Source organism: Equus asinus, chromosome 8 (assembly GCF_041296235.1).
Source record: "Equus asinus isolate D_3611 breed Donkey chromosome 8, EquAss-T2T_v2, whole genome shotgun sequence".
NCBI classification, from domain to species: Eukaryota; Metazoa; Chordata; class Mammalia; order Perissodactyla; family Equidae; genus Equus; species Equus asinus.
This window is the reverse complement of record NC_091797.1, coordinates 79,304,585-79,327,445: the sequence shown is the minus strand read 5'-3', so window position 1 is coordinate 79,327,445 and position 22,861 is coordinate 79,304,585. Positions and strand designations below refer to the sequence as shown.

At 52.1% G+C, this 22,861-nt stretch overlaps 1 protein-coding gene across 4 annotated transcripts in view; it reads right to left on the bottom strand.

The window, feature by feature from the left end:
* Positions 1–22,861, bottom strand: part of RPH3A (rabphilin 3A) — a 255,820-nt gene that overhangs the window by 2,950 nt on the left and 230,009 nt on the right. For all 4 annotated transcript variants that reach the window (XM_070516106.1, XM_070516107.1, XM_044775847.2 and 1 more), the window contains 11 exons: positions 19,206–19,292; positions 17,461–17,523; positions 16,188–16,427; positions 14,002–14,081; positions 10,976–11,050; positions 9,449–9,558; positions 7,438–7,564; positions 5,235–5,291; positions 4,370–4,524; positions 3,078–3,159; positions 43–139 (listed from right to left, as the gene is read on the bottom strand). In XM_070516106.1, the coding sequence (XP_070372207.1) occupies positions 43–139; positions 3,078–3,159; positions 4,370–4,524; positions 5,235–5,291; positions 7,438–7,564; positions 9,449–9,558; positions 10,976–11,050; positions 14,002–14,081; positions 16,188–16,427; positions 17,461–17,523; positions 19,206–19,292 (1,173 nt within the window). The remainder of the gene's footprint in view (positions 1–42; positions 140–3,077; positions 3,160–4,369; positions 4,525–5,234; positions 5,292–7,437; positions 7,565–9,448; positions 9,559–10,975; positions 11,051–14,001; positions 14,082–16,187; positions 16,428–17,460; positions 17,524–19,205; positions 19,293–22,861) is intronic.

The window sequence follows — 22,861 nt, the reverse complement described above, 5'->3', positions numbered from 1 at the left end:
GCACAGAGGACAGGGTTTTCTCTGGGAGCCGGGAGCACTCACCGATGTAATCGTTGGACTTGCCGATGTCGTAGTCCCAGACCGAGATGTCCAGTGACTTCTTCGCCAGGTCACTATGTTTGATGTCATAGAAAAACTCCTGGATGCAGCAGAGGAAGACGTGTGAGTGAGAGGGGCCTCTGAGCCTTGGCATCAGGAGCTAAGATGCTGAGTCCTGGGGCTCATGGACCGAGGGGAGGCCTTTGAACTGGGCAGCCGGGAGCAAGGGGGCCTTCCGGCTCTGAGCCTTTCCCCCCAGGCCAACAATCCTCTTTCAATAAACACTCTGTATAACAAAGTCCCTCAACCCTGTAATTCTCTTTTCAGTGACTCTCTGCTTGAAATTGGGAAGGCTGGTGGGGTTTTTCTAAGAGCTGGTCCTGGTCAATTTCCTTGAAGCAGACAGCCATGAGCTCAGTCTTTCCATTCTGGTAGCTTCTGCAGTGGGCTTTCCCCTCTCCATCATTTAGAGATTAAAGGTAGTTGAGGCAGCTGAGACTGACACAAGGGGTCGCTGCTTATATTTCCCAACAATCTGATTTTTTAAAATAACTTCTCTGCCTAATTATAAAAATCATTCGTGTTCATTGTTAAAACAAACAAGGAAGAAAAAAGAACCCCAAAAAACTTGCAATCTAACTACCCAAGAATAACCACTGTCAACATTCCCAGGCGTGACCACATCAATGTACGTTTTTAAAAATTGATATGAATATTTTTGATTATATGAAATATAATATGAATATACTGTATTTTGGCCTTCTTTTTCCATTTTACACATAAGGTAAAAACCAACTTGGCATGTTAGCAAGCATCACCATTCCGATGGCTTCATTTAATAACCGTGTGGCTATCTCAGAGCCTAATGCCCAACAGATGAGTATCTAGCTTGTTTCCAATGTTTTACTGCCATAAATGATATGATAAAAGGCACCCTTGTGGCTAAGTCATTGCGTCCATCCACGATGATTTATTTAGGATAAATTCCAAGAAGTGTTTTCCTGAGTTTGCAAAATTTTCAGGTGGAGAACAGTGGGTACATACTTTGATGCTATTTGTGTACAATAAGAAAGCCGGCCACACACATATTTGCTTTGTGTGTATTTATATAAATCCTGGAAATGGATAATATTGTGCTTCAGAAGCAAAGAAGTGGGTGCTGGAGGCTGGCAAAGGAGGGGATGTTAAGTGGATATCCTTTGGCGCATTTGGAATTTTTCAAATATGTGACTATATTACCTGTTGCCGAAATAAATGGAATTTAAATTAAAAAATTTTAAGGTTTTGAAGTGTTTTGACAAACTTCCCTTCAGAAGCTGGACCAGCTTGCTTCCTCACCCACAGTGTGTGCATTTCCCCACATGCTCAAAAACCTGGGGACCAACAGATTACAATATTTGTGCGCCAGACTGCTCTGAGATACGGTATCTGGTCTCAGTTCTTATTTTCTCCATTGCTAATGAGTTTCTTGGCTATGTGGAGTTCTGCTTTTGTGATGTGTTCCGACTCTAGGAGAGGGGAGAGCAGGACAGCAGGAAGTGGCTTCTTACTCAAATTCTTGAGTCAGAGTTAGGAAACCAGAGGTCCAGCTGAGAGATGGAGCTGGGAATCCGAGGGCTGCGCTGACCAGCCAGCGATTGCCAGCCAGCAACTGCTCTGGGCTCTGTTGACATAGTACCTTCCCCGCCTACGCACACGTGGGCGGATGTTGTTAAGAAATGAAACAACACCAACACACCGTATTGTAGCTTCCCTTTCTCACTTTGTAACATTTGCTGAAAACCAGTACTAGCTGGCTCTGACCCAACACAGATCTCTAAGGGCGGGGACCAAGAAGGGAGAATTCAGCGCTGGGATAGCGCCCAGGGCTGCTCCAGGGCAGGGCATGGAGATTAAAACATGGAAGAATGTCTGCCCTGGGCGTGGAGTGAGGCTGAGGGATGGGGTCCGGGCCAGGACTGGTGTCTTTCACGGTGCCTGTGTGCATTTCTTCTTTCTCTTTATTTTGGGATATTTGAGAAGGGAACCACATATACGGGTTAGCTTAGAACTCATCTCTTTTTCCACACTTTCCTTTATTCGACCCTCTCTTAGTTCAACAGATATTTCTGGACCCCTAGTCTCTGACACGCTTGTCAACAGATAATTGAAATCCAGAGGGACCGCACAGGACGGAGGGACGCACAAAGCCTGGATGCACAGAGGAAGCGTATCGGCAGGGGTCAGCACCCACACGGAGTCTTGAGGGATGGCTAGGAGTTTGCTAGAGAGGAAAGGAGAGAGAGAGAAGCCCAGGAAAAAGGAGGAGCAGATGCAGAGGCTGAGAGGTGTGCCAAGGGCCTGCACTGAGTTTAGTGTGACTTGAGAAAGGGGTGTGTGTGACATGGGGCAGGGGTGGGAGGTGAGTTTGAAAGGGCTTGATTGTCACAAAGTTAGGGAGCCATTGTTGGATTAAGCAAAGGGGTGACAAATGCAGATGCATGATTTAGAAAGCTCCTGCTTCTGTAGAGGATGGATCAAGCACAGGGAAGTGACTCAGGAGTTTACTGCAATAGTCCAGGCGTGAAATGCCAGGATCCGAGCTAAAGCAGTAACAGTGAGAACACAGAGGAAGGGGCACATTCAGTGGGTATGTAGACAGTGTTAGCAGGACCTGATGCACTGGATAGACAAGGGGAGTAAGGAGAAGGACAGGACAGCGCTGAGTAGGGGTATGGTAAAGGGCACCACTGCCTTTATTTATTTTCTCAAATTCCAGTATTATAGACTACTAGAATTGGTAAAGATATCGGAGATGATTTAATTCCATCCCTCCCCAGAAGCAGCTTCCTCCTTATGACATTCTTAATCTGTTGGCTTTTGTCTTAGACTTGATTCCCTCTGGTGACAAGGAACTCGTTACCTCTCCTTTAGATAATTCAAGGTGATCTATGAGAAAAAGTTCTTTCAATGTGCTTTATAACATTCTAGTAGGGAGTTTGTTCCTCTCTCACATACAGGAAATACCCCAAAGTATGACAAAAATGGGTCAGCCTTACCTCGTTAAATTCAGGATTCAAGGTTTTCTTCTTAATTTGAGTCTTGTGTTTGGCCTTCTTTCCCATGTCTGGTTTCAGCCAGCTGAGAGGAGACACAAGAGGCTTCTATGGATGGGGTTTAATGAGTAACAACAGCCCCTTGATGACCCCAAAGGCTCCTTCCAGTGTCCTTCCAAACAAGTTGGAAAGCGAATCAACATCATAATGACCAGTGTGCATCAGAGCATCCACTTGATGCCAGGCGCTGCACTAAGCACCCTAGGTGTACTTAATCCTCAACAAACCCTAGATGGTAGAACCACCACCCATTTTACATACAAGGACTGAGGGTCCAGAGAAGTTGAGACACGTGCCTAAAGTCACACAGCTGGGACTGAACCCAGCTGTTGCCTCTGGAGTCTGTGCTCTTAGCCAGTGCTTTCTCACAATGGATCAAACTGAGAGCCTGGATGGCGGAGCCTGGCACTTCACCATCCATCACCCCTTAGGCTGCCCCCAACTCCTGGGGAGATGCCACGAGTGCAGACAAAAAGGAGAAGATGCAAATGTGATTACTGTCTCTCCTCTGGTGAAAATTATCCAGTAGCTTCCCTTTGACCTCAGGGTAAAGTTCAAAATCCTTGATGTGGCCTCTAGAGTGTGTTGGTTGGGTCCCTGCCTCAGTCTAGCCAAATCCTGTGTCATGCTCTTCACCCCGCTCCCTACTCACTCTACTTTCAACCCCTGGGCCTTTGCACAATGCCTGGCACATAGTAGGTACTCAGTCAATATCTTCTGGGCAAATAAATAAAGTGGGCTAAAAACTCCTAAGAGCTGGGACACTTGAATTCTGATTCAAGCTGTCACCTGCTATGCAACTTTGAACCTGAGCGTGAAACTGACGGACAAGCTGCTGGGCTTGTCTACGGTCTCGTCTTGGAGCATTTCCAGACTGAATCTGGAAAAAGTCAGACTGCCTCTTTCGTGGTGGCTCTGGACAGCTGGAGGGGTGTGTCGCTGATTCCAAATGGCTTCAGATGGGGCTACTGCAACTTGCTGACCGCCCCTCTCCCACAGGAGGGACAGAGCCACAAAACTGCTCCTATGGGTGAGTGACACACCAGCCTGACTGTGCCCCATTCTCACCATCCAGCCAGTCCTGGGCATCCATCTCACTGTGTGACCTTGGGTAGGTTCCTTTGTTTCTCTGGGCCTCAGTGTACAATGATCTTAGGGAAGTTCTCTGGTTGTCCCCTTGCAAGGGTCTAGGACCCTCTCTGGGGCCTGTTCATGGTCCCAAGGCATTGACTTACAGCTTGACGAATGGATCTGAGTAGCCATTGGCGTCCATGGCGGCCAGGTGCACACAGCGTATGATGCCCACAATGAGGCCTCCCTGCTGGGTGCTGTACATAAGGGACACCAGGATCTTGCCGCGTTCCTCTATGTCACCAATACGCTCCACCTGCTGCAGTAGAAGAGGGCGTGTGGGCCTAGGAAGGGGCGGGGACCCGGCAATGCGGATGGCGGGCACTGGGGAAGAGCCCGTGTGAGGTAGGAGGAGCTGGGCCAGCGCAGGCGCAACCAGAACCACTGACAGCAGCCTCCAGGGAGGAGCAGACGGTGGAAGCCAAGGGGACCGGCCCCAGGGACATGGGACCAGTGGCTTCACCTGACTTAGACGTGGACTGACTGGCTCTGATCACAGGTTGAGCTTGACCCTGGTTCCAGCCCGACTCTGAGTTCAGACTCCCGTGACCCAACCAGTCCTCTCAGAAGTGGGGTCGGACGAGGGACCCAGGCTGAGGGCGTGGATGTGCAGCCCAACCCCAGCCTCTGCCAGACACACAGCTCAAAGAGCCTGCCCTGCATCCCCCACAGAGGGAGTGTGGCCTTGCCCTGTTCCTGCAGAGCTGCCCGCAGAGGATCTGCCAACAAGGCCGAGAAACTCAAGGGTGTGTCCCGGGAGTGAGAGCGTGGGGCTTCCCCCACCCTGGGGGCTCCAGGTGTGAAGAGCACCCACCTGGTCTCATGTTCTAGGGCCTGGGGCAAGGGCATCTCTCCTGGTGAACCAACAGGAAGGTGGTTTGAGGAGAAAGAGTGGGGAAGGGGCCGGGGAGGGAGAGAAAAGGGAGATGGGCAGACCCCGACTGTGGCTTCAGCACCCTCAGTGCTCACCTCCTCCTCATAAAGGGCCATTCCTCGGGCTGCCCCGGTGGTCCCAGCACGCTTCATCTTAAAGGAGACAGAAAGGGAAGAGAACATTGTCTATGGGGCTCACCTCCCGACACAAGAAGGACCAGAAACCCTGCACGCCTCCATCAGCATCCAGAGCCATGAGGGTGGGTTCTCCAAGCTACTGAGGCTAGCTTTCTCCCTTACAGTGAAAATTTATATAACGCTAAACATTTGACAGACACTAATGCACAATAGCCTATGATGTATGCTGTATTACTATCTCTGTTTTACAGATGACGACACTGAGGGTCTGAGTGGTTAAGCCACTTGCCCAAGGCCACACAGCCAATAAGTTGCAAAGCATCCCCTATATAAAGCAGATAGGATTTCACCCACTCTGGTTGAAGTGATGCAGGGGTCCTGGGGTTTGGCCCACCAGCTGCTTTCCCCCCACCCCAATTATTTATTGATCCTGGTGTCCCTCACGCACAAGGTCCTTCTGTGGGACTCTAAGGCTCTGGGGGGACACAATGTGAAAACCACTGGTTAAATCCAGCTTCCCCACTTTAGAGATGAGGAAAACTGAGGTCTGGGGGGGAGGGGAGAGCTCTCACAAGACCCCTGACCTTGGCCGGGCATATGGGAGGAATCGGTGGTAGGAGGGTTAAAGGCAAAGAGCACAAGAATATGACGAGCAGAGTTCTGCGGCCGCTGCCTGTCTGGCCATCTCCGTGCCTCTGGTGCTGGCTGCGTCCATCACAGCGAGAGGGGCAGACCGAGGAGCTGATGCTCCAGGGCGGGGCCTGGCCACTTCCTGACCAACTGGACTCTCTGAGTGAGGGAAGGAAGAAGGAGCCCGAGGAACCAGCTGCGGCAAAGACGCAGAGGAAACGCTTCCCTCCTAGGGTGTCTGCAATGATTTATTTGGAGCCTGGCATTCGGGGTAAATCCCTCCGTGCAGTTTTCCTTATGTGTCTCGTTCCTTCGCCTGTGCTATAAAAATATGGCGTGGCACACAGATAGTCCCTCCCCGGGCCGGCCATCTGCTGGGGGGATGCCGCAGGATTTCCCCTCCCACTCCCCGTTGCTTCCCCGTGGGGAGCTGGCCCGATGGCCGGGGGGAGCAGGCGCACTGGTGGCTGCAGGAGAGCTGGGCTCTGGCTGGCGCCCAAGAGCATAGCCACGGACTCGTGGGGTGACCCTGGCGACCTGCTCCCCTCTCTGGGCCCAAGGTGGCCCATATGTAAAAAAGGGCAACTTAGATTATCTCTCAAATTGCAGAAGGCTGGTGCCCACCTACATCAACAATTTCAAGGAGAAATCTCCACAAATTGGAGTGTGGAAAGCTCTGATTTTAAAATCTCCAGTTGATTCTGAGGTGTAGGCCAATTGGAGAACCTCGATTTGGTCCTCGTTCTTTCTCAGAAGGCGAGTACTGCATCTAACAGGAACACTTCTAACGCTTTATATGCACTCACATTTAATCCTTAAAAGACCCCATCAGATCGGCACTACATTATCCCATTTTACAGATGAGAAAACAGAGGCCCAGAGAGGTTAAGTAATTTGCCTCAGGCTATACTGTATGTGGCAGAGCCAGGATTCAAACCCAGGGAGTCTGGCACCAGAGCCCATGCTCTTAAGCACCACGCTATCCTGCCTCCTGTTCATCTGCGTGGGGCTCTGTGACCTCATGACTGACAGGTGGGTAAGGCAGTATTCTTTCCCAGGAGAACAACGGTTAATTTTTGAGTGCTTATTATGTACTAGGTTCTGTGCTGATTATGTCTTGCACACAACCCTCCTATGAGGTGGGTACTATTATAACAGCCATTTTACAGACAAGCAAAACTGAGGCTCAGAATGGTTCAGTCCCTTGGCCAAGGCCAGGGAGCAGGGAAGTGGCCGAGTTGGACTCTGAACCCAGGCAGGCCACCCTGCCACACCACACTGCCTTTCCCAGTTTTACCAAAGAGGACCCTACATTCAGAGAAGTGATGCCAACACAGGGTTGGGAAGGGAAGGGCAGAGCCAGGATGCAGCCCCGATGTTCTGACCCAAAATCTCCACCCTCCCCTCGACAGCTACCGTCGTCCCTCTGCTGCTGCACCCTCCAGACCTATCTCCCCTTTGCAGGCCCAGAGAAGGCAGCACCTCCCAAACTCCTCTCCCGCCACGGAGCCCTCGGGGCAAAGCCATTCACCGGGATCACTCGCTCCAGACAGATGTTGAAATTCTTCCTCTGGTTGGGCTTCAGTTTCTTGAGCGAGAATCTGGTCTCACCAATAAACTCATTATGGCCAAATTTGTCCTCATCACAAACAGAGATCCTGTGGTCAACATAACAGATGGAGAGAGAAAGAAGAGCATTTATTAAGCTTCTACCATGTACCAAGAGCTGTGATTGATGCTGGCAAGGAATGTGGAATGTGAATAGGAGTATTTCAGTTTCCTATTATTGAGTACTGGCCAGGTACTTTTTATTTCCTCCTTGTTGAGGGATAATTTAGAAGCAGTAAGGTGCACAAATCTCAAGTTTATAGCCACTTAAATTTTTGCAAATTCATATACCCATGTAACCACAACCCGTCAAGATATAGAACATTCCAGCGTCCAGAAGACCCTCATGACCCCTCCTAGTCAATACCTCCCTCAAAGATAACCACTATCTTTGACCTCTGGCCCCATGGATCCATTGTCCTGTTTTTGACCTTCACATAAATGGAACTGGATGGTATACACTCTTTTATGTTTGGCTTATTTTGCTCAACATTATGTCTGTGAGACTCATCCACGTCTACAGTAATTTGTCCTTTTCACTGCTGTATAGTATTCCATTGCATCAAGAGACCATAATTATGCTACTGATGGGCATTTGGTTTTGACCTATTCCGAGTTTAGGGTTATTATAAATAAAGCTGCTATGGAACATTGATGTTCGCATCTTTTCTTATCCTCGTGCACATATTTCTACTGGGGATCTTCCCTGGAGTAGGATGTTGACTCACGGACTGTGCATAAGGTCAGCTTCAGTAGAAACTTCTAAATGTTTTTCCAAAGTGGTTCTGCAGGTTATACTCAGACCAGCGGTTTACGCAAGTTCCGGTTGCTCTTCATTCTCCCTAAATTTGATTTAGCCAGCCTTTAGTCTTAGCCTTTCTGAGTGGCAATAGTATGTCCTTGAAGTGTTAATTTCCATTTCCCTGATGATTAGTGGAGTCTCCTTTTTATAAACTTTATGGCCATTTGAGCATCATCTTTTGCAAAACTGGTCTAGGAACTTACCTGACTTCTTCTCAATTAATTTTTCTTCCCCTAAAACATCTGAATTTCCCACTTTATTTTTTTCAGATTGGTGCCAGAGCTAACATCTGTTGCCAATATTTCTTTATTTTTTTTCTTCTCCCCAAAGCCCCCCAGTACATAGTGTATATTCTAGTTGTGGGTCCCTCTAGTTGTGCTACGTGGGGTGCCATGTCAGCATAGCCTGATGAGCGGCGCCATGTCCGTGCCCAGGATCTGAACTGGCGAAACCCTGGGCTGCCACAACACAGCGCACGGACTTAACCACTCGGCCCCGGGGCTGGCCCCTGAGTTTCCCACTTTAGAGAGGAAGCTGGGGCCCAGAGAGGTTGAATAATTTTTCCCCAGTAAGAGGCAGAATAAGGATTTGAGTCCGGGTGTCCTTGAATCCTAAAACACCGTATTGTCCTTCGTCACTGACATTGCAGAGCACTGAGTAGACCAGAGGCAGACAGGGCAGGTCCCGAGAAAGGTCCCTCAGGAGGCCAGAAGGACCGGTCAAGGCACGACTGACCCTGACATATGCAAAGGGGAAGAAAGGACTTGTACCCCCAAGGCATGGGAGGCCGTCTGGGGGACTAATGGCACCTCACTCCTCAGCCATCAACGTTTGTTGAACAATGGTGAAAGTTCCAGAAGGGCCAGAACACCCTTGGGGCTGAGCCCACCCTGCAGAGACTGGAGAAAGAAGTTGTCTGCACCCCACAGATGGGGGTGGAACCCACGCCATCCTTCTGCAGGGCAAAGTGTCTCCAATGACTTAAGGATCATCACTGGTTTTGATATGGTAGTGATGCTTCTAGGATTAAATCTCAAAGACAGAGAACTTTTTCAAGGGTGGCCCCGGGAGCTGCGCGTGTCTCGGTCTGCCCGGCCTCAGTCCCCGCTCTGCCCAGCTGCCCTGTAGTTACCTAAGTGTCTTCCTCTGCATGTCCTCATCCGTGATGCCGTGATAGACGAGAGTCTCATTCCAGACAGGGTTCCGGGTGTTCCGCAGGGTTTTCGTACGAAGCTTGTTGGACTACAGCCAGAGAGACAGACGGACAGACACCCGCCTCGGTGGGGAGCCAGCCCTGCAGCCCTGTCTTTTGGGCTGATTTGGGGTAGATGGGTAAATTAGGGGTCCACTCCCCTCAGAAGTGTCCAGGGCTGAGTTTCTCCCAAATGCATGGTCTCAACAAGTGGGGGACACCCTCTAGGGTGACAGCTACTGCCATCACCAATGCAGGACACTGGGCCACCCCTCCCTCCACGCACTGGGCTCTCTCTCTGAACTTTCCACTAAGATTAGAAAGCAGAGCCATCTTCCTTTGAGAACAAAAATATCATTTACAGGCCAGGAAGGCAGAAATAAGAGCACCCACTCCTGGGCAGTGAAGGGACAATTTCTGGGGGTGTTGGGATGGTTCCTTCTGTTTCCCCAAATAGCATCCTCCATGCCTGAAATTCCTTAGAGGGGACCAAGTTTTTCATTTTACTCTAAGAGAGAATGCTAGAAATGCACTAGACTCAGAAGAGGTGGCCTGGTGACAAATCTAATTCATACTAACATGTAAATGACTCATTGGACTCTTTGACAAAGCAAGTTTGCATTTAGAGGGGAGCAAAGCAGAGAGTCTCAAGGAGAAGCAGACGGCACTGGGGATTTAGAAGGAGCCGTGGGCAAGCCCTTCAGTTTAGCCATGACCAGGCGAGGGCCTGTCTTCCCTCGATCCAAAGAAAGAAAGAAAGCGTGCATGCGCATGCACACACGGGTGTCCTCCTTCAGGGGCACTTGATACTTGTAGAGATTTTTAACGGTGTTTTCCCGAGCTCATGGAACCAAGTGTGTGGTCACCCTTGTTTCTAAGACATTCACGTCCAGTTAACACAACGCAAAAAATAAAACCCAAAAAAGGCAGCTCCCTTCCCAGCTGTGTGCTCTGAGTGGGTCAATCCAGAGAGGAGAGTGAACCCCACTTCCCCTCGTCCCCCTGCCCCCGAGCCCAGTGGTGATCTGCAGGCCAGCAGGAAGCAGAGGGAAAGGAGGGCGGGACGTGGGAACATTCTCTCTCAGTGACAGAACTTATCTCCAGCGCTCAGCCCTAAAGCCTGGAGAGAGCCCTTCGTTTCTACTGAGACACGAGGAGTGTCTGGTTGGGACGTAAACGGGGTGGGGGGGGGAGGACCGTGGTCAGCCCTGGGGAGCCACTGAGGGTATTTGAGCAGGTGGAGGGTGCAATTAGGGCGATTGCCTCCCTCCTGCCTTTGGCAGCGACCCAGATGTCAGGTTTCTGGGTTGAAGAAAGGAGCAGAGCCCCGGCCCCTTGAAGGAGAACCACTCCTGGCCCACCCCGCACTCCACCTCCGCTCAGGGAGGAGGGGCTTGGGGGCAGATAGGGCTATTTTAGGCTCCGAGCTGGGAACCTTGCCTAGAGGCCATCCAGGCCATATGGTACCTTGCTGGCTCCCGGGAGGAGGTGCAGCTTGACATAGGGATCGGCCAAGCCATTGGAATCCATAGGCTTCAGTCCCTGCAAGAGAAAAGGCAATGGCATGAGGGCCCCGGGAGGGCCGGGTGCTCAGCTGTCACAGGCAAAGAGGCACAGCCCCTGGCACCTGTCCTGCTCATTGGGACACCCTGTGTGCTTCCTCCTCCAACGAGAAGGGAAATGCAGTATTGTGCATCAGGCAGACAGGGTTTAAAGCCTGGCCATGTCACTTCCTGGCTGTGTGACCTTAGGTAAGTTTCTTCACCTCTCTGAGCCTCATGTTCCTCACCTGTCAAACGGGATGAGAACAGTACCCGCTTCGAGGAGTGGTGAGACTGAAACATGATTTCGCCTGTTAAGTGCGTGGCACAGTGCCTGGCTCAGAGCGAGCGCTCCATCAAGGTTGGACTGTCATTGCTGGGGTGGGAGGAGCTGCGTCAGAATAGGAAGGGTGGGAGAGGATGGGAGCCAAGGGAAAGGAGGCCTCACTCTGAGACCTCAGCGTCTCCATCCGTGTGATGGGGATCAGTCAGTTCCCGGCCCCTCAGATGGCTGAGATGAGCTCAAATGGACCCCGTAGGGGAGGGGAGTTTGTCCGGGGTGGGAGCTAAGTGGGGGTTGTTAACAGGAGCAACTCCAGAATTCCCAAGGCTCAGATACACCCTGCCCACCCCCTACGCCCCGGGCGAGGCAGGGGTCCCGCCTTGGGCTCCCACTGTCCCCTCTCACAGTGCTAATCCCGGATCCCACTTGTTGTGTCCTGTGGCCGCTGGGGGCCTCAGTTTCCTCATCTGTTCAATGGGGCCCATGCAGCCCTGCTTCTTGGGGTTCTCAGAGGATTAAGCAAGATCGCAGCTGTGAAGGCTGAGCTCTGACCTGGCACAAGGAGAGTGAACGATGTTTCTACCGCTGGGCGGAAGAGGAGCCACAAGATGGGGGGCAAAGGAGGGAGCTGGCAGGGGAGGCTAGTGGGTAAGGGCACAGGCTTTTGAGCCGGACTATATGGGTTCAAGTCTCAGCTGCACCACTTCCTCGATGTGTGGTGCAGTCACTCAATGGCTCCGTGCCTCAGTTTCCCCGTGTGTAAAATGGGAACGATGACAGAACCTTCCTTATAGGTTGTTGTGAAGATTAAATGGGACAAAATAGTCTGTAGAAAGTTCTAGAGGGTGTATAACAGTCAGGAAATTCTCCGGTCCCCAATTTCCCCAATGACAGTCCACGTGGGCAGGGCCTGCTCTGGCTCACGCTGCATCCCAGGGTCTGGGGTGGGGCCTTGGACGGAGCAGGCATTGATAGATGGTTCTGGAATGAACGTTTGGATTGTGAGGTTGCCAATGGGTGGACACCGCATCTTTACACATTTTGAATGTCCCTGGGCGGGGCCCGCTCGCTTGGTTTATCAGTTACTAGGACTCCCTAATGTCTCTCACCCAGCCCACTTTTCTGTCTCTGTTACCAGCCCCACCCGCGAACATTGAGCTTTCCGTACCCTGTCCCCGGGGGCTAATGGGGTCCTTTCCCCTGTTCCTGGAGCTGGAGGAGGAGACCGCGTGAAGGAGTGGTTAGCGCGCAGAGCGAGACTGTTCCACTGGACGCAGACCCAGTTCTCGCTCTCTGAGCCTCAGCTTTCCCCTCTGTACAGCGGAGCTAACAGTGACCCCGACCTCAGAGGGCCCCGTGAAGAAGGCACAGGACAGCGTGTGGCCCACTCCCTGTGTTCTAGGGGGGCGGGAAATGCGTCTAAGCGCTCGCCACAGTGACACACACACACAGCAGGTGCACAATAAATGCTCACTGAAGAAGTGACGGGGGCCAGGAGGTGTCTTGATCTGGGAGTTGTGTTACACATTTTACGCCTCATTTATCATCCAAACGGGGACATTTTATGAGTGGCAGGGGGAGCTCTTAATTATTCCAGCAAGGCAACAGCATGGCTGGGGACTGTCCTGGGCAAGCTGGCACCTGGGGCCACCTCACTTTTAATACAGTCATCCTTGTGGGAGAGGCACTCTTATTATCCTCAGTTTAGAAATGGGCACACTGAGGCACAGAGAGGTGAAGCAGCTTCCCCCAGGTCACACAGCTGGGAGCAGCGGAGCTGGTCTTTGAACCCAGGAAGTCTGGTTCCTGAGTCTTGGATGTTCTTCTACAGGGACCAGACTTGGGGTGTGGGGACTCCTAGTCCGTTACGTCCTGGGATTGCACTGGCATCATCCAGCTTTCCTGGGGGTCTGCAGTTGAGCCGGCTCAGTCCCCCGGAGGCTGCAGTGTGGAGACGCCCTTCCACCCGGGTGTGCCTTTCCCGCCCCTCGGACGCCCACGTTAGTGTCCCTGTGTCTGCAACAACAGGCCGCGCTCCGGCTCCACAGCCACATCAGCAGAAGGAGCCTTTCGGAGGGCATGTCACTGTCAGTCAGGCTGTCACTGCCTCCCGGCGGCACCTCTGTGGTCCCCTCCAGAGGCCGTGGACGGGGCTGGGCAGATCCCGGCTCTTGAAGCTGGCTGTCTCCACTCTCGGGAGGCAGCTGCAGTTAAGTGAAACCCCTGTGGGACCATCCCCCAAGGAAGTTCCCCCACAAAGGAATCAGCCGTGGCTAATTTTTTTTTGAGGAAGATTAGCCCTGAGTTAACTTCTGCCAATCCTCCTCTTTCTTGCTGAGGAAGACTGGCCCTGAGTTAACATCCGTGCCCATCTTTCTCTACTTTATATGTGGGACACCTACCACAGCATGGCTTGCCAAGCAGTGCCATGTCTGCACCCGGGATCTGAACCAGCGAACCCCGGGCCGCCGAAGCAGAACATGCGCACTTAACTGCTGCACCCCTGGGCTGGCCCCCCGTGGCTAATTTTTGCCCTCTTCTCATCACTGTCACTGTCACAGATGGATAAAGCAACAGACAGGAGCTAGGCCTAGTCCCCCATGCCCTCCCTGAGTCCCTTAGTCATGCCAGAGAGCCTGAGTGGTCCCCAGCTCGGCCCCCGCACCCACCTTGGCCTTTATGATGGTGCAGTGCAGGGAGCTGTTGTCCTGGTCATAGAGAAGGCTGAACTCCAGGGCACCCAGGGTGGCTGAAGGAACCAAGAGAACATTCATTCAGTCATTCAACAAACATTTCCCGAACACTTATTGTGTGTGTCTGGGCTAGGCGTTGAGCCTACGGAGGAGAAGAGACTCAGTCCCTGCCCTGGACACCTCCTCCTGGTAGATGCTCCTCTTCTTTGGAGCCCTTAGCACATCTGCCATCAGTTAATCATTTGTGCAGTTGCCTAGCTAATGACTTCCCATCCTGCCGGATTGAGGGCCCCACCAGAGCAAGGGCTGTGACTGTCTTATTCACTGCTGTGAACCATTGGGCACAGGGCCGGGAACAGAGTCAGTATTTGCAGAAGGAAAAAATGAGTCTTTGCATTTGCTGCCTGGAATGCTCTCCTTCTCGATCCTCACGTGGCTGACACCTTCTCATTATCTATGTCTCAGCTTAAAGGTCACCTCCTCAGAGAAGCCGCCCTGATTGCTCCATCTAAAGCAGCCACCACCATGGTCAATCGCCCTATTTCACCTCCTTCGCGGTGCTCTATCTCTATTTGGAATGAACTCGTTGGCATGTTTCCTGTTTCTCTCCACCAGAATGGTGGTTCCATTAGATCAGCCACCCGGTGTGTCATCTTTCTGCCGTGGGATCCCCAGCCCGAAGACTAGTTTGGGCGCCTAGTAGACGCTCAGTAAATCCTTGTCAACTATAGAGATGAGTGAGTGAGTGAGGAGTAGAGAGTTGAACATGGAGACGGCTTGTGATAAAGCACCGGGGACGGCTCATCACAGGGACAGACACGGGCCGGGGGGGTCATCCAGGCTTGGCAGGTCAGCAAAGACACTTAAGGCAGATGGAAGGAGCCATGGGTGCTGTTCCGGGTGGAAGGACCAGGATGCAGAAAGGCAGGACAGAGATGGTGCATTTCCAGAGCAGAAACAGCCCATGGCTGATGGCGGGGAGGACCCCCTAGGCTCCTCTCCCCGAGACTGCAGGCCCGGGACCCGTGAGGAGCACAGAGGACAGAGCGGACAGCTGTTCTCACCCAGGTCTGGCCTCTGATCTGCTACAGCCCCTCCACTCACTGGCCGTGCGAGCCTGGACAAGTCCCTGCGCCTCTCCGCGCCCCGCCTCCCTCTCTGTGACACCTGAACGCTAAAAGCAGTGAGCCCAGGCCCCCTGGGACGAATAAATGATCGCATGCACACGACATGCTCAGAAAGGCACCTGGCACAAAATAAGTGCTCAACAAGCCCTGACTATTATGACTTCTGTTGTGCGCACCACATCTTCATAATTCCGCAGGCGTGTTTAGCACCATAGAGTAAGACAGATTTCCACGATTAATTATGACACACTTTACAGCAGTACCTCAATTTACCCTCCCCTCAGCCCTGCGTGAGAGGCCGGACTCGCTTCCCATTTTACAACGAGGAGAGGTGACAGGACGGGCCAAACTCATGCCACTGTTTACAGCCACTGGTTCATGTCTTCTGAGCGGGTCCAGTCTTTCTGCCTGACCAGGAGCTCCCGGAACGTCCCCCCAACCCCACAACACGCATCGGGTCCAGACACTTGCCCATCCCTGCTCCCTCCAGCTCATGAAGCCCCCCGAGCTGTCCCCTGCTGCCCCCAGCCACACCCAGGAGAAGAGCCACTGCTGTGTGTGTGCGTGCACGTGTGTGTCCCTAGGACTCGGGGTCCCAGGGGAGGGGCACGAGCGGGCACTTTGTAAATCATTGAATTGATGGACACAAGAGGAAATGTCCAGGAATTTTTAAATCATGGTTATCATGGTTAAAAAAATTACTTTCAGAAGATACATGTTAAAGAGTTTTGGAAATTATTAAAACACACATATGTATCCCTGAGAGTGGAATTGCTGGGTCATACGATAATTCCGTTTGACTTGTTGATGTTTTGTGTATTTTACCACAATAAGAAAATATATACAGCACCTCATCTTCAGAGAGCTGATGTCCTTTGTGAATTTAGTAACACAGATTTGTATTTGAATAATTGGCTAATACATAGATAAGGTTTGGCATTTTGGGAGCCCCGGGGTGTACTGGTCTGTCCCCGAGCCACTCCTGATTCCCCGAGGTGGCTTTTCCCAGACACCCCTCCGTGAAGCGCCACCTACTTGCTTCATCCGAATCGTAGCTGTCGGCTTCTTCCTCCTCCTCCTCCGGGGCTGGGGGCTGGCGGGCAGGGGATGCAGCGGGCTGGATGACAGTGGCAGACGCTTGGGAATAGGTGCCCGGTGGGTGGCCCGTCCGGTCCTCCCTGGTTGCAACTGCAGGGTAGCCGCCAGCTGCCCCCATCCTCTCCTCCCGGGGTGGGGCAGGGGCCCCGGGATAGCTGGGGTCGCTCGGAGCCACCTCTGCAGGGGAGATGGGGAGAGGGCAGGAAAGCAGCAGCTGAGTCCCTGTGTCCTACTGCTACAGCACTACCCGAGTGATGAGAGCCTACTGTGTGCCAGGCTCCCATCGAGCCTTGTCCACAGCCCTGCAATGGAGGAGCGCCACTCCCAGGCTATGGGGGGGGGGGCCGCGGCATGCCATCACTCTTCTCAGAATGTTGCCCTTGTCAAAGCCACCTAGGGAAGCTGGCAAAAATGCAGGCTCCCGGGGTTCCCCCCAGAACCAGTAGGCCGTGTGGTGGGGCCTTGGAATCTGTATTTTATAACAAGTCGCAAGAGCTGATCTGGATGCGGGCAAAACAGACCTCACGGTGGGAAGGATCGGTGGGGCGGGCTCTTCAGCCGGACAGCCTGGGTCTGAGTCACAGCTGTGTGACCTGCAGCAAGTTAACGTCTGTGAGCTCAGTTTCCTCGTCTACAAAATGGGAATTCTGACACCTGAACATGCTCAAATACTAGTTCCATTATTTTTAAAATTATCTAATATGTGTATCGCACTTACAACAGTGCCCCGTGTGTCAGAAAGCAACACACAGGTTGCAGCTTGGTGACTGCTGGTGATGGTACATATACATTCTGTGTAATACTCACTGTCACTTAGTGTGGACTGAATACGTTCCAGGCCATGTGCTAAGGTTTTGTATGTATTAGTTTGTTTAATCCTCCCAACAACCCTGAGAGGTAGGTTCTATATTATTCCCATTTTAAAGATAAGGAAACTGAGGTTCAGAGAGTGAAGTGACTGGCCCAGGGTCACACAGCGAGGAAGTGAAGGAGCAGCGTGTGCTCCTAACTACTCTCTGTGTTGTGGTTTTCCAGCTCTCTGGTCTGGTATGGGCTATCCAGAGGTTTGGAATCAGAGGGGCCCCTGAGAGCTCATCACACAGGTCTCAGGGTGCAGACCGGGCAGAGGTCGGGCAGCCCCCCGCTCTGTCATGGGGAAGCAGGGGAGAGGCGGCCACTCAGGCAGGCATGCGGAGAAGTGCACGCTTGCCTGGTCTCTGGTTGGGAAGACGTCCTGCTGGCCCAGGGCTGGGTCTGCTGCCTCCTGGGGGCCCTGAGCGGGGAAGAGAGAGAAAGGAGGATGAAGCAGAGAAGGTGGCAGCATTTGGGGTTCGTCCTCACCCCCCTCCTTTCCTGGGCTTGAACACAGGCCCGGCACAGCAGGTGATGGGCAGAGGCATCTGGGGCTGCAGGAATGGCCCCACTGGGGAATTCTGGGGTCAGAAAGGCCCCAAAGCTTCCTTCCTGGGCCCCAGCTGCCTCCTGTGTGGAATGGGAGTGGTGGCCCCCGTTCTCTGTGTTTCACTGGCTGCCATGATGTTGATGAGCAAACGGAGCGAGACTCGCTTGCGAGGTGAGGGCAAGGTTACACTCTGAGTCCACCACTGCTGTAGGGTCATTACCTGTCCAGGGGATTCTCTACATTTCCCGAGGGGCGGGGCGTGGGGGAGAGCCACAGGGATGGGGCACGAACTAACGTCAACGACACAGTGAGACAGTCTCTCCCGTTCCCATTGCCTTTCAACACTGATTCCATCACAGAGAAAGTCTGTTAGCGCTACTTGGTCTGTAACAATTCTTTACTCTTTGTGACTTTCCCTTTTGAACAAAAGAGAACAGGCCTCCGGCTCAGAATCCTCAGGAGGCCAGAGCGCCCAGAAATTCACTGCATTGTTTTATTTCCATTACATTAATTTTTATTATTACTCCTGCAACAGGCTGAATCGTGTTTCCCAAAAGACGTTCAGGTCCTAACCCCCAGCACCTGTAAATGTGACCTTGTTTGGAAAGCGGGTCTTTGCAGATGACCAAGTTAAGCTGAGGTCATTAGGGTGGGCCCTAATTCAATAGGACTATGTCCTTATATGAAAAGGGGAAATTGGGACACAGAGAGAGACCTGCATGGAAGGAAGACGCTGTGAAGACACAGGGAGAACACCATCCACAAGCCAAGGAGGGCCGGAGGCCCCCAGGAGCTGGGAGGGGCCTGGCGCAGCATCTCCGTCACAGCCTCAGAAGGAGCCGACCCTGCCCTGCTTTGATTTCGGGCTTTCCGCCTCCAGAACCGAGAGACTATACATTTCTGTTATTTTAAGCTGCCCAGTTTGTGGCACGTTGTCACGGCAGCTCCAGCAAACGAATTCACTCTCTCTTTACAGCATGGAATACTGGTTTCCCGTGTATACCACGACTACAGGTTTTTAAAAAATATCACATTTTTGACTGCACCAATTAGGCACTATCTCTACTGTTTTATACAAGCTGTGTTTGTTTAGATTGTCCCACGTTACTCATCTCTTTGGCCCCCCCTTCTTCTGGAACCCCACACACCCTCTGGGAGCATTTGCCTCTTTACTAAAGTCCCACATCCTTAAAATTTCCCTGATGAGTTTGTGACAGCAACTTGTCTCAGTTATGGTTTGAAAGTGAGTCAATTTGAAGAAAGATATTCAGGAAATAAGAGTGCAGGTGGCAGGAGCGTGTGGTAAAAACTGTGACAGTGCGGTGACGATGCCTGAGCTGGGACACACTGGGGAAGGAAGCGTGGTCACTTCTCGCATTGCCCGCCCCGCCCGGCTGCCCAGCCCAGAGGGCTCCCCAGCGTCAGGGCCTCAGGAGAGCTTGGGGTGTGGTGGTGGCTGCAGCTCTGCGGAAACCCCGGGGGCTCTACAAGCACAGCCAGGTGGTGTCGGGGTCACAGCTGAGTGACGGCCCGGGCGGGTGGGTGGCAGGTACCTGGCTGCCCAGGCTGAGGGGGCGCTGGGCTCTGCGTCGAGGCGGGGGCAGGTCTGGAGGCCTGGACTGAGTTGGCCCGTCTCAAACCTGCAGGGGGAGGGAGAGGAGACAGCCCGTCATGTCGCACACATGCATGCACACACGCACAGTAGAAGCAGGAAGAAGCAGGGGACCGCTCAGCCGGCAGCAGGCAGGGCCCTCTGGATTTGAACTGAATGCACCCCCGACACTCCCAGCTCTGTGAGACCCTCTTCTCCTCCCCCCGTGCGTTCTCTCTCTCCAATACTCAGACCCTCCAGCAAGTCACAGCCACACGGGTGCTGAAAGCACAGGTTCTGTGATGTTGCTTCCACCTGTGTGACCTTGCACAAATGACCTACCCTCTCTGGGCCTCAGCTTCCTCATCTGTTCAATGGGGATAGTAGTCCCACCCTCACAGGGTGGTGGAGGAGACACAACATACAATACACACCAAGTGCTCAGAACAGCACCTGGTTGCAGTTAACGCTCCACTCTGTCAGGTGTTGATATTACTGTACCGTTACTAAGAGCCTCTGGGCTCCAGCTGCACGGGGACCCAGCTTTGCATCCCAGCTTTTCTTTTATAAGCTGTGTGACTTTGGACTGGTCATTCACCCTCTCTGAACCTCAGATACCTCATGGAGGCAACAACTCTACTCACTTGATAATAATGAGTTAACATTTATTTAATCATACCATGTGCCAGGGCCTTTACATATAAGAATTTATTTAATGTCTACACCCCCAGAGGCGGGCGCTTTATTATCTCCACTTTACAAATGGGGAAACTAGGGTACAGAGGGATGAGGGGCTCACCTACTGCCCCTTGGCTGGTCAGTGGCTGAGGCAGGGTTTGAACTCAGGCATTTGGTGGAGTCGGCCTGAGAGCACTGGGTGCCACCACCTCCTGCAGAGCTGCTAGGGGACTGATGGGATGATGCACACGGCAGTTCCTGGCACACAGAAGGTGTGACATTCCTGGAACGAGGCGCCACCCTCTCTCATCTCACTGGGATGGATCCCACCTTTCCTGAATCCAGCCTTTTTCCCTGGAGAGAGGCTTGAATGCTAAGGACAGACAGCGCTTTGCCACCTCTGGCTGGGGGCTTACCAATCCCCAGGTCCCGTCCCAGGGTCCTGCAGTGGCACTACTGTTTGCTCATTTGGGTCCTTGCTCATTCACTCACTCATTCATTCAACAAGTATTCATTGAATGTCTACCAGGTGCCAGTCCCTGTGCAAAGATGGAGAAAACACCACCTTCGTTCCTCCAGGAGCGCATGGCCCGTCACCCAGGGCCAGTTTAGAGAACAAGAATAGCTGACATCCGCTGAGCGCTTCAGACGCATTCGGCCCTCAGCATCAGCTCATGCAACTCTCACAACGTGATGTTGCCTGTGGTAGTACGGTGCCCATTTGGCAGTTGAGGGACTGCAGGTTAAGTGTGCTCAAGGTCACACAGCCAGGAAGCCGTTAGGACCTCCGTCCAGGTCTATCTGACTCCAGAAGCCACGTCCTTAGCGATTATCCTGCTCCAGGAGGTGGACAGAGAGTAGGCGGCACGCGGCCCCACCGTGCGCCAGGCTCTGCTGAGCCCTTTACCAGCATTGGTCACTTAAACCTTTAGAGCAGCCCAAGGAGATAAGAATGCTTACTGCTCTTATTTCCATTTTACACATAAATGGAAGCCCGGTGCCTTGAACTGTCAAATGGGAACACGCGGCTGGTAAGCGGCAGAGGTTGGACCTGACCCCACAGTCTTTGTTCGGTGTTTGTGCACTTAGCGTTGGACTGGAATGACCAGGTATGTAAATAAGTAACATCGCAGGGGATGGGGGCAGAAGAGGCGACCTCCAGCTGGCGGATGGGGACAGCTTCATGAGGAGGTGGCCTTTGTGCTCGTCCTTGAAGATGCACAGAGTTGGGGTGTGCCAAAGGGAAAGGGACATTGATGCAGAAAAGACCTCTTAGTGGCATAAAGAAAAGTCAGAACAATTCTGGTTTATGCTGCGGCCCTCATTCCAGGTCGCAGACCTTGGAGAAGGGGGCGCTGGGGGCATCGGGATACCAAGTGGAAAATGCAGAGCTGAGCTGATCCTTGTCAAGGGGCCAGGACTGGAGTGGGAAGCCATCCTTGGCACTCCCGACGGGACTCTGGCTCTATTCTGGCTCCCCACCGAGGGCTGCCGGCGTGACTGATATTCCACGGCAAGGGTGTCTGGACTCCAGTAGATCAGGAAGGGGTGCAATCACGCCTCCTCAGATGGCAGAAGAGGGTGGCAGAGACACGTGTCTTGGAGCACCAGGCCCCTTTGACCAACCTCAGTGCCACCAGGATCTGAATGCCTATTACATGGCCATCTGTGTGCTGAGTGAGTGATATAAAAATATAAGATGGTGGCCCCTCCTCTGCTCAAAATCCTTCTGTGGCTCCCTAGCACCCTCGGGAAAAAGTCCAAACTCATTAATCTGTCTTTTCAGGCTCTAAGCAGTGGTTCTCAAGCTTCAGCCTTCACTGAGATCAGTCGAGGAGCTTGTTTAAGGAATGAGGAGTCTGGAGCCCTAACCCCAGGAATTCTGATTTACACGGTCTGGAATGGGGCAGAGGAAGCAAGAGTTTTAACCCGCACTAAGGCACGTGGATCTGCTGCTCCCCTGTCCTCGTGTTCCTGACGTTCGACCAGGAGAGAGATGCAGGCTGCAAGCTGTTGGAGTTACAGTGAGAAATGCAGACTAGGGACATGTGCTGGGACCCTGGGAGCTCAGAGGAGGGAGCGATGAACTCGGCCCAGGGTGGGGCAGGCAGATGCTGGAAGCTTCACAGATGAGAGGAACATTTACGCTGACTCCCAAGGGACAGAGGATCCAAACCTGGCTTAGGAATGTCATTTGGCTGTCATTTCCTTCAGGAGGCAAAAATAATAGAGTCTAAAAGCACAGGCTTTGCTCTCCAAAAATTAACTCAAAATGGATTAAAGATCTAAATGTAAGAGCTAAAACTAGAAAATGCTTAAAAGAAAATATAGAGGGGAAACTCCATGACGTTGGCTTTGGCATGATATGATATACCAAAAGCACAGAAAACAAGAGAAAAAATAGATAAACTGGACTTGATCAAAATTTAAAATGTCTGTGCATCAAAGGACACAATCAACAGAGTGAAGGGCAACAGAATAGGAGAAAATATTTGGAAATCATATATCTGATGAGGAATTAATATCCAGAATATATAAAGAACTCCTGTAACTCAACAAGAAAGAAAATGAACAACCCCATTTCAAAATGGGCCAAGGGCTCGAACAGATATCTCTCCAAAGAAGACATACAAATGGCCAGTCAGCATGTAAAAAGATGCTCAATATCACTAATCGTTCCAGAAATGCAAATCAAAACCACAACGAGACACAGCTTCACGTCCATTAGGATGGTTCTATACAGACAGACAGAAAAAAACAAGTGTTGGTGAAGGTGTGGAGAAACTGGAACCCTTGTGTGTTGCTGGTGAGAATGTGAAAATGGTGAAGCTGATGTGGTAAACAGCATGGTGGTTCCTCAAAAAATTAAGCATAGAATTATGTGATCCAGCTGTTTCACTCCTAGGTATATACCCAAAAGAATTGACAGCAGGAACTCAA